Source organism: Orycteropus afer, unplaced genomic scaffold (genome assembly GCF_000298275.1).
Source record: "Orycteropus afer afer isolate SDZICR_OR568_19922 unplaced genomic scaffold, OryAfe1.0 scaffold00121, whole genome shotgun sequence".
NCBI classification, from domain to species: domain Eukaryota; kingdom Metazoa; phylum Chordata; class Mammalia; order Tubulidentata; family Orycteropodidae; genus Orycteropus; species Orycteropus afer.
Genome location: NW_006921708.1, coordinates 8933524 through 8944142, shown reverse-complemented (window position 1 = coordinate 8944142; position 10619 = coordinate 8933524). Strand labels below are relative to the sequence as shown.

The window sequence follows — 10619 nt, the reverse complement described above, 5'->3', positions numbered from 1 at the left end:
GTACCTCTCTATGTCTTTTTCTTCCTCAATGCCACTACATTTGTGAGTCACATTTGGTACATTGTCCTTCTCTTCACCCAAATCAATAATTATCTCTATCTATCTAACAGCATTCCTTCCCCTCCCCTCCCACCAACTTCAGTTGGTTCTGTTGTGATGTCACCCATTTCATTTCTTATTCATGTTATTTGTACTCTCTCTCTCTCTTTTCCTTTGTTAAATTTGCCAGTGGTTTGTCAATTTTATTGATCTATTAAAAAAACCAGCCTCTGGCCTTGTTGATTTTTTTCGATAGCCCTTCTGTTTTCTGTTTCATTGATTATTTCCTTTCTTCTGGTGACTGTAGGCTTTTCTTGCTGTTCTTTTTCTAATTGTTGGAGATGTAGGTTTAAAGTGTTGATTTTGGCTCTGTCTTCTTTTTTAATGTGTGCAATTATTGCTATAAATTGGCCTCTGATCACTGCTTTTGCTGTGTCCCAAAGATTTTGGTATATTGTGTTTTGATTCTTGTTTGATTTAAGGAATTTCAAAATTCAATTTTGATTTCTTCTGTTATCTGGTCTTTCTCAAGGAAGGTGTTGTTCAGTTTCCATGTGTTTACTCTTTTCCTGTTGTGTTCCTATTGTTGATTTCTAATTTGAGAGCATTATGATCTGAGAATATGCTTTGCAGTATTTCAATGTTTTCAAATTTATTAAGGCTTGTTTTATGGCCTAACATATGGTCTATCATGGAAAATGTTCCATGTGCACTGGAGAAGAATATATGTTGTGCTGCTGTTGGGTGAAGTTCTCTGTAGATGTCTATAGGGCCAAGTTGGTGGATTGTATTGTTTAGCTCTTCTGCAAAAAGATACATATTTCTGCCAATTCTAAAGAAAAGTGATAAAATAGAGTATGGAGATTATCAAACAATATCATTAATATCACACACAAATATTTTGCTGAAGATAATTTAAAAATGGTTGCAGAAGAATATTGACAGGGAGATTCCAGAATTCAAGCTGGATTCAGAAGAGAACATGGAAAGAGGGATGTCATTGCTGAAGTCAGATGGATTTTGGCTGAATGAAAAAATACCAGAAGGATGAGTCCTGTATTTCATTGACTGTGTAAAGGCATTTGACTGAATGAAACATAACAAACTATGGATAACATAACAAAGAATGGGAATCCCAGAACACTTGATTTTGTTTATGAGAGCCCTGTATATAACCAAGAGGCTGTCATTCAAAGAGACCAGGGGTATATGGAATGGATTAATATCAGAAAAAACATGTGTCAGGGTTGTATCCTTTCACCATATTTATTCAATCTGCATGCTAAGTTAATGATCCAGGAAACTAGACTATATGGTGAAGAATGAGGTGTCAAGATTGAGGGAAGGCTCATTAACAACCTGTGGTAAACTGATGAAACAACCTTGCTTGCAGAACTTGAAGATGACATGAAGGACTTATTGATGAGGATCAAAGACTACTGTTTTCAGTAAGATTACACCTCAATATGAAGAAAACAAAAATCCTCAAAATTGGACCAATAAGAAACATTACAATAAATGGAGAAAACATTGAAATTGTCAAATATTTCATTTTACTTAATCCACAATGAACAGCCATGGAAGCAGCAGTCAAGAAGTCAGACTTCATATTGTACTGGGCAAATCTGCTTCAAGGGCCTATCCAAGTCATGCTATTTTCCATCCCATCATACTCTTGTGAATACTGGAAAATGAATATGAAAGACTGAAGAAGAAATGATACATTTGAATTGTGGTGTTGGGAAAGAATACTGAAAATATCATAGACTGCCAGGAGAATGAACAAATCTGTCCTAGAATTGTAGCCAGAATGCTCCTCAGAAGCTAGAATGGCCAAATTTTGTCTCACTTACTTTGAATGCTGTCAGAAGGGAATAGCCCCTGGAGAAGGATATCATGTTTGGTAAAATAAAGAGTCTGTGAAAAAGGGGAAGGCCCTCAACAAGATGGATTGACACAGTGACTGCAGCAATGGGCTCAAGCATTGTGAGGATCACAAGGACTGGGCAGTGTTCTGTTGTGCTATTAAAGGGCAATTTAAGAAGACAATGTAAAGTATAATAAAATGTGTAAAGACATGGAGTTAGAAAACCAAAGGGGAAACGAAGCTTAGCATTTCTCAAGCTGAAAAAACTGAAGAAATATTCAAGCCTTGAGTTGCTTGAGGTGCTATGAGTTGGAGCAGACTCGACGACACCTAACAACCAAGGTGATAATTGTGCAACCAATTAATGTCACTAAGATTTACACACATAAAAGTTTGAATTGGCAAATGTTATGTTATATATATTTTTACCAGAAAAAGGAGAGAGAGAGAGAGAGAGAGAGAGCAGCTGATGCTGCTGCGCCTGTACATCCAAAAGTCTCATGGGATTTATTTTCTTAGTTTGGAGGTTCAGGGTCATGGTTTCATAGAACATGGCCTAATATATTTAGTGCTTCTGTTCTATCTCCCAGTTTATTGTGTAGTGCTGGAGTTTTAAAAATTTGTAAGCTGTCATCCAAGGTACAATTGAATAAATTGATCTCTATTTGCCTGGAAAAAGAAGGAGAGTTGGGAAGAAGGAGAGAAACAAGTAATCTATTTCTAATTGCCTCTGAACTACTTCCACATTTGCCATGAGACCAGAACTGAATGGTGCCTAGCTACCATTACCCAACATTTTGATTAAAAATTCTTTAGAAGAATCTTGATCAAATGGAGCAAAGATGTGGTACAGAATTTCAAGTTCTTATAGAATCCAGACATTCTGGAACAATAGAAGCTGGATGAACTCCTAAAACTATTGCCCTGTGATAATCTTTAAACGTTAAACAAAAAATATTCCTTGAAGTCTTCCTTAAAGCCAACAGTCATTGCGCTTAATTAGTAAAGAACATCTGCCTTGAGAATTATGCTTTTTCAGCTAGCTGTAGTAGTTAAGATAGTGTATCTACTTGGCTGGGCCTTGTTTTGAGTGGCTGGGCAGCTCATGATGAGACTGATAACCAACTCCACTGTGGAATCTACTGTAGCAGTTGAGTGGCTGCCATAGGGATGTGGTCTGCTTCCAGTATATAAGGAGAAGGTTTGAGAAAGATCTCTGAAGCTTTTTGGCATGCTTAGACCCTGCATATAGCCAAGTCTTCATTCATCAGCCTTTCATGTTGTCTGCTAATTTTAGGATTGTTCTTGGACTTGAACCAGTAGCCTTCCATGTTGTGTGGTAACCTTGGGAATATGCCATTTCACTTGTGGGCCTTGCACGTGTTAGCCCCAGAGCCAGCAGCTACCTGAGTGAAGGGATGCCTCCAGGTCCAGTGGGCTGGATGGAGAAAAAGAGCTGAAGCCCAGGGTTGAGGGGCTTTCACCCAGCCCCTAGAGCTTGGCACTTTGAACTCAGACTTCTAGCAACCAAAACTGTAAGAGAATAAACGCCTGCTTATTAAAACTATTCCACCTGTGGTATTTTCTTTTAGAGCAGCACTAGAGAACTAAAACACTAACTATATCAGATCACACTGACAAAAACTTGAAAATTTCACAAAGAAACTCAGGGGAAAATGAGTTCATGTAAAGAGTGAGGGAATAATTCAGAAATCACTGCACAACTGTTTTGGGAATGGTTGCTCAACATGAAGAATGTAATCAATGTCACTAAGTTGTACATGTAGCAATTTCTAGTGTATGCTTTTCTGTGTATATTGTGAACAATGACAAAAACAAAATAATTTTCTTTCTTTAATTAAAAAAAAAAAGATAATGGAAAGTAAGGCACAGTAGTGTTTTACATCTAGGAATGTACAGATAGTAACTAAATATATAACTCCTTATCTCTAAGTTTGTTGTAATGTGGTATTTTTGTGTTGTTATGGTGCTGGATGTTATACCACTGATATTTCAAATACCAACAGGGCCACCCATGGTGGACAGGTTTGGCACAGCTTGTAGAGTAAGTCAGATTAAGCAATATACTTCAAAAAATCAGCCAATGAAATCACGACAGAATATTGCCCAATAGAGGGCTAGAAGATGATCCTCCTAGATTGGAAGGCACTCAAAATTTTCCTCAAGCATCTGCTATTCCAGTGGTTCCCTGTTTGGAACAACTCTGTATTTTCAGGTAGCACTGTCTGTTCAGGAACGGAGAATAATGACAGCTGTCTCTTGTCTTCTTACTGTTCCATCTACTACCTCCCTCCTTTCATAAGTGAAGGGATGGATAAAAAGGAAGACTCTGCAGCTTCTGCCAGTCTGGCATTCCCTTGAAGAAAGCAAGAAAGAACCCAGGCAGAAAACCACCAACCTACTCACCTAGAAGCCATCCATTCAAATAATCCAATAAACCCCACACATATTCTATGTTCACTTCTTTGTCAGATCCTGGGGTTTATGATATCTGTTCCTGGTTTAACAAATAAATAACAACAACAACAACAAAAAACTCACTGCCATAGAGTCATATCTGACTCATATCGACCCCTCCTTGGGATTCTGAGGGGATATCACTAGGGAAGTAGATTGCCCAACCTTCTGTCTGAGGAGTGGCTGGTGGGTTTGAACCACCAGCCTTCTGATTAGCAGTCAAATGCCTTAGGTACTACACCACAAGAGCTCCTGACAAATAGATAGTGAAGTAAAATAGTAGGCATTTAAAGAAAGGGGTGGGGGAAGCAAATGGTAAAAGTTACAAGTGATTTTATTTATGTTTAACTTCTATCACATCCTTTCCTCACACAGATATATTTTAAATGTATAATATAAATTACCATAAATAAAATATAAATATATTTTATTTCTTTCAGTATAATCATACTGGAAAATACATTTCCAAGGAAATTTATCGGGTACTAATGGTTCTTTCTCCTTCAAGGGTAGGAGAGTTGTATTCAGAGTCAGAAGTGGTCACCATGCATTCCTGAGTAGTTTCCTTTTTCTAGAAATTCTGAGTAATTTCCTTTTTCTAGAAACCAAGGACACTCACCTCAGGTATTTGTTGCTTTGGAATCCCACGCAGGCTGCAGTAATAATGGAGATGTTCCCTACCAGTGAGAAGTTCATCAAGGGCATCCTGCTGTGGACAGTAGCCAATGAGAATACCTGCTTCATTGGCTGAGGAGAGAGCCACTTCATCTCTGCTTAGAGAAGAAATACAGTTTAGAATAACGAGATTTTCTAAACAAACAGCTCATTTCTCTCATTTAACTAATCTATAGCAGTTTATTGAATAATTTGATGAGCACAATTAATTTAATAAGCAGCGACCCATGTATCTAGTTAGTGAACAAACTTGGCTCTGGAATTAGAGGTTGGAATGTTAATTAAGGTAACTCCATGATTGCTTTGGGTGTTAAACAAAAGAATATATAAAGATTTGAGCTTTATATTTGACATATGAAAAGTTCTCTTTTAATGGCTATCATATATATTACTTTCCCCATCAAAACAATTTATATTAACATCTAATAAATAATTACCAAACTACAATTTTGATTTTTAAAAAGTTAAATTTTATTTTAACAATTAGATATAATCTCTTTCTGGAAAGATGAATGAAAGAGTACAGAGACAAAAGAGAAAGCTACCATTCATGGCCCCAATGTTCAGTTATTTCTACCATTAATAATTTGGTGTTAATCTTTAATTGTGGTTATGCAACTTGAGTGTAAGGGTGAGACTAATCCAAAATTCTATCTACTTAAACAAAAACAAAACTTTTACTTCTAACTTTATCATTAATATTATGATGGTTATGTTTGTATGTCAACCTGGCTAGGCCTGGTTGAGTGGCCGGGCAACTGGATGTAGTATTCCCCATGATGAGACTGGTAATCAACTCCATGGTGGAATCTACTGGGAGCAGCTGAGTAGCAGCCTTTGGGTAGGTGGTCTGCTTCCTGTATATAAGGAGAAGCCTTGGGAATGGTTTCTAACCTATGGCACATTTGGGGCCTGCATGTAGCCGTGTCATTGCTCAGCAGCCTGCGATGCTCTGCTGACCTTGAGACTTACAATGGACTTAAGTAAATGGCCTGCCATGTGGTTTGGTAACATCGGGACTGTGCCTTTTTACTTGTCAACCTTGGGGCTTCTCAGCCTCAGCAGCCAGAAGCTGTCTGAGTGAAGAAATGCCTCTAGCTCCAGTGGGCCAGGAGCAGGAGGCAGAGCTGGACCCCAAGGTTGAGGGGCTTTCACCCAGCCCCTAGAGCCTGGCACTTTGAACTTGGACTTAAAGCCTCCAAATTGTAAGAATAAACTCCTGTTTGTTAAGGCCTTCCCATTTGTGGTATATTCTTATCAGAGTGACACTAGGTAACCAGAACAAATATATACTCATTATGGATATTTAGAATTACCTGAATGACATCAAAATTAATACTTTGATTATTTTCTTACTGAATTATTTCTATGTATTATTCTTCAGAAAACATTGTATGGAATGTAAAGATTTTTGAGGACATGTTAGTAAAGACAATCTCCATTTCTAAATGGAAGTTAAAATAAGACTTGCTGACAAATTATGACTGCTCAAGGGTCAATTATCATTTCTCAGTTAAAAGGGAACAAAAAGCAGTAAATCTAGTTATTGTAGGAAGAACTATAGATTTTAATATCTCTCTCCATTATCTATATTAACTACCATTCTCCTACTTATCAGTTCATTAATAGCCTTTTCATCAACACTCTGGGAGAATTTCTCAAGTGCATTCCTGACATCACTAATATAATACTTAGCATTTTTAATTCTGTTCTTGTTGAACCTCCGCACCTCACCTCCTCCTACCCTTACTTCCCCAAAACCACTACTCCCATCCAGTCAATTTCAACTCATAGCAACCCTATAAGACAGAGTAGAATTTCCCCATAGGGTTTTCATGGCAGTAACTTTTTATGGAAACAGACTGCCACATCTTTGTCCCACAGAGTAACTGGTAGGTTTAAACTGTTGATCTTTCTGGTAGCAGTCAAGTGTTTTAACCACTGCACCACCAGTGGGTAAAACCTGTATTGGCTCTTCTTAGTTTCCTTATATTAGTTCCTTCCTTATCTATAGTCCCTTGTCTTTTCAATTTAGCTGGGACATTTGTCATAAAGCTTTTTACAGCTGTGTTGTAACATTTTACCTTTTAATATCCCAAGGATACCAAATAATTTTTTAGTATTTTCTTATATTTTAATAAGGGAATATATCAGCTTATTATTTTCACATTCCTATAATTTCTCTAGTGTTCCAATCAGTTTTTGTAAAGCCATTTTCATTATGTATATGTTTAATTGTTTACTCATTGTTGTTTAAGGATTAAAATTGTCAGATGAAATAAAGTATGTTCATTTAAATTTGAAATTCGGATAAACAATAAATAAAATTTAAGTATATTCTATGCAATATGTGTATGTTTCATGCAAACAATATTTGTTATTTATCTGAAATTCAAATTTAATTGAGTATCTTATATTTTTATTTGCTAAATCTAGAAAAACTAATAGAGTGTTTCTGAAGGATAAGTGTCTATATTGTCTATGTTCCACACATTCCCTGCATGTGCTACTTTGAATCTATGCCCAAAATTGAAATTAAACTGAGAGCTATTTTCAGTCATGATTAAATAGTATTCAGTAGTCCATTCCAGTCTTTAAAGCAAATTTTTAAAGGCCAGATGAAAATTAGGAAGCAGCACGTTTGAAAGCTAGCAATTGAATATTCTAATCACAAACAGATGGGAAACTTCCTGAGATGAAACATTCATTCCAAATTTTTTCCTTGAGGCATTAACTCCTCTTATCAAATGAAGAAAGAGAGGTGATAAAGCTATGTAAAAAAATTACTTCTCTGAGGCAGAGAAACTCATTGAAGCTTTTATCAGTTTTTTTAAAGAGACAAAAATTGAGATTCAGAGCTGCCAAGGCAGACAGAATTTGAGAGGCCAGGATCCCAGAGAGAAGAAAGTGAAGAGAAATCTTAACACTTCAAGATGCTTTTTCTCTTGGAATATTAATTAATTTATATTCAATTAATGTATAGAATTGAAGAGGGAAAGCATCAATGCTAAAAAGCTTAAAAATGAAAGAAACTATCAAGTATATCATGGTTCTGGGAAAATAAAAACTGGAGTTCAGTGAAGACTCAGGTGTTGTAACTCTTATAAATAACTATAGCTTTCAATTGGGACCACTAAAAGATGATACCTTTTGCAGAATGGAAATGGAAAAGTCCATAAAATTTGTGAATTCCAACCTTAAATAAGATCATATCATTTTCTAATTGCATTAATATGATCTTCCCTATTCTATTACCTGTCAAAAGCAAGAGAATTCTCTTTGCAGGAAAACACAATCATAAAATTGTTCTAAAATTTTCCTTACCTGTCATATCATTAAAAAAAAAAAAAAGAAGAAGGAGAAGAAAACACAGACAGTAGAAATAGGCCAATAGATGATGTAGATATTGGCATTTTCAGATATAGAATTTAAAATAGTTCAATCAATAAATACACAAAAAGTGAAAAGATGATGAATTATACCAGAAAACTATATCTATAAAAAAGGAACTAAGTGGAAATTCTAGAATTGAAAATTAATAATAATGAAAATTAGTGTAATACAGGTACTTTGGACTGATTAATAAATATTAATTTGACACACAATAAAATATCAGGACAAAAATAACTCCACTATCATACTTACAGACATTAAAAATAAAATATATTATGAGTGGATTATATTACATTGGCACAAAAATATAAATTGCTTGAATATAAATGTGACAATTTAAATTAAATAGACTAATTCATCAAAATTCAAAGTGCCAAAATAGAATAAACAGAAAATTTGAAAAGTCTTACATGTAAAAAATTTAATTATCAATTAAAACTCTTCCTATAAACTAGGCCAAAATGGATTTACTGGGGGCATTCTTTGAAACATTTAAGGAAAAATTATACACTTATGAAGTATTACAGAAAATAGGAAGAGTGGAAACAATTCCCTAAGTTATTTTATGAAGCCATTGTTATCTTAATACTGAAAATGATATTACCAAAAATAAAAAGTAAAACCAAAGGGCCATTTCTCTCATGAAAATATAAATATTTCAGCAAAATATTAATTAATTGAATCCAATGAGATGTACAGATAGACAGATATAGATATAGATAGATATAGGCATAAATATATTTAAAAAAAAAAATGAAACTCACTGCTGTCTAGTTGAATCTGACTCATAGCAACTCCTCCTTTGATTTCCAAGGCAGTATCGACGGCAAACAACAACAACAACAACAACATCTCTATGGAAATAGATTGCCCAATTTTTGTTCTAAGGACCAGCTGGTGGGTTTGAACTGCCAGCCTTCCAGTTAGCAGTCAAATGCCTCAGGCACTATGCCACCACAGCTCCCAGATACAGATATAGATATACTCTGATCAAGTTTCATTCCCTGCCTGTAAAGATACTTTAAAAACAATAACTACAACAAAATCTATAAGTGTATAACACTACATTGACAAATTAAAGAAGAAATATCATAAAGAAGACACATTAAAAATATAAGAAAACCATTCAATAAAATGTTTAAAATATTCCTCATAAAAAGGAATAAATTATAAATATCATTTACAATTAGCAAGCTAGGAATACAATTTAAGATAATTTTCTTAATCTAATAAGAATATCTACACAACCCACATAGCAACTATGCAATAGTTAACAGTGTAATATTTAGTCTTCTCTCTGATATGAACTACAAAACAAAAATTACCATTATTCTCATTGTAACTTGTATTCCTATTCATTGCAATAAGGCCAGGAAAAAAAAAAAAAAAAGTTATAAGGATTGAAAGAAATGAATAAATCTATGTTTGAAGATGAGATTATTGTGTTTATAAAACATGCAAAATAATCTACAAAATTTACCAGTAATTTACTAGTTCAAGGAATTTAAGGAAAGCTCTGTCAAGTCATTAGTTGGACATGAAGCTAATCAATCAGAGACTTTCAATGAAAGTAAGACTTTTCAGATTGTCTTTCCACACATAAAAAATAAATTAGACCTATAAAATCATTTCAAGAAAGTCAGTAAATATATAGTGTGATGACAACAACAGCAAGCAGCAACAACAACAATCCTGGGAGTAAGGGGAAATCTGATTTAAAGAAGCTCTGGTGGTGTAAAGCCTAAGGCATTTGACTAATAACCAGAAGGTTGGTGGTTCAAACCCACCAGCCACTCCTCGGAAGGAAAGTTGGGCAATCTACTTCCGTAGCAATACCACCTTGGAAACTCAAGGAGAGGGTCGCCATGATTCAGGACCCATTCAATGGCACTGAGTTTTCTGAATTATATTACTTAATATTTCCAGTGTCCAATTAAAAATGCAATTGATAAATGAAAACAATAAGAAACTATATTTGATATATCCAGTGTTAAATACCAGGAGCTCTGATAACATAGTGCCTAAGGCACTTCACAGCTAACCACAAGGCTGGTGGTTCAAACCCTCCGGCCACTCCTCGGAAAGAAGATGGGGCAATCTACTTCCATAGTGATACTGCCTCGGAAACCCAAGGAGGGGTCGCTGTGAGTCAGGTCTGACTCAAAGA

At 35.2% G+C, this 10619-nt stretch overlaps 1 protein-coding gene across 1 annotated transcript in view; it reads right to left on the bottom strand.

The window, feature by feature from the left end:
- The window catches only part of ABCA13 (ATP binding cassette subfamily A member 13), an 888443-nt gene that overhangs the window by 106152 nt on the left and 771672 nt on the right, over positions 1 to 10619 (bottom strand). Inside the window, 1 exon segment of the mRNA XM_007944147.1 lies at positions 5004 to 5154. Within this exon segment, the coding sequence (XP_007942338.1) occupies positions 5004 to 5154 (151 nt within the window).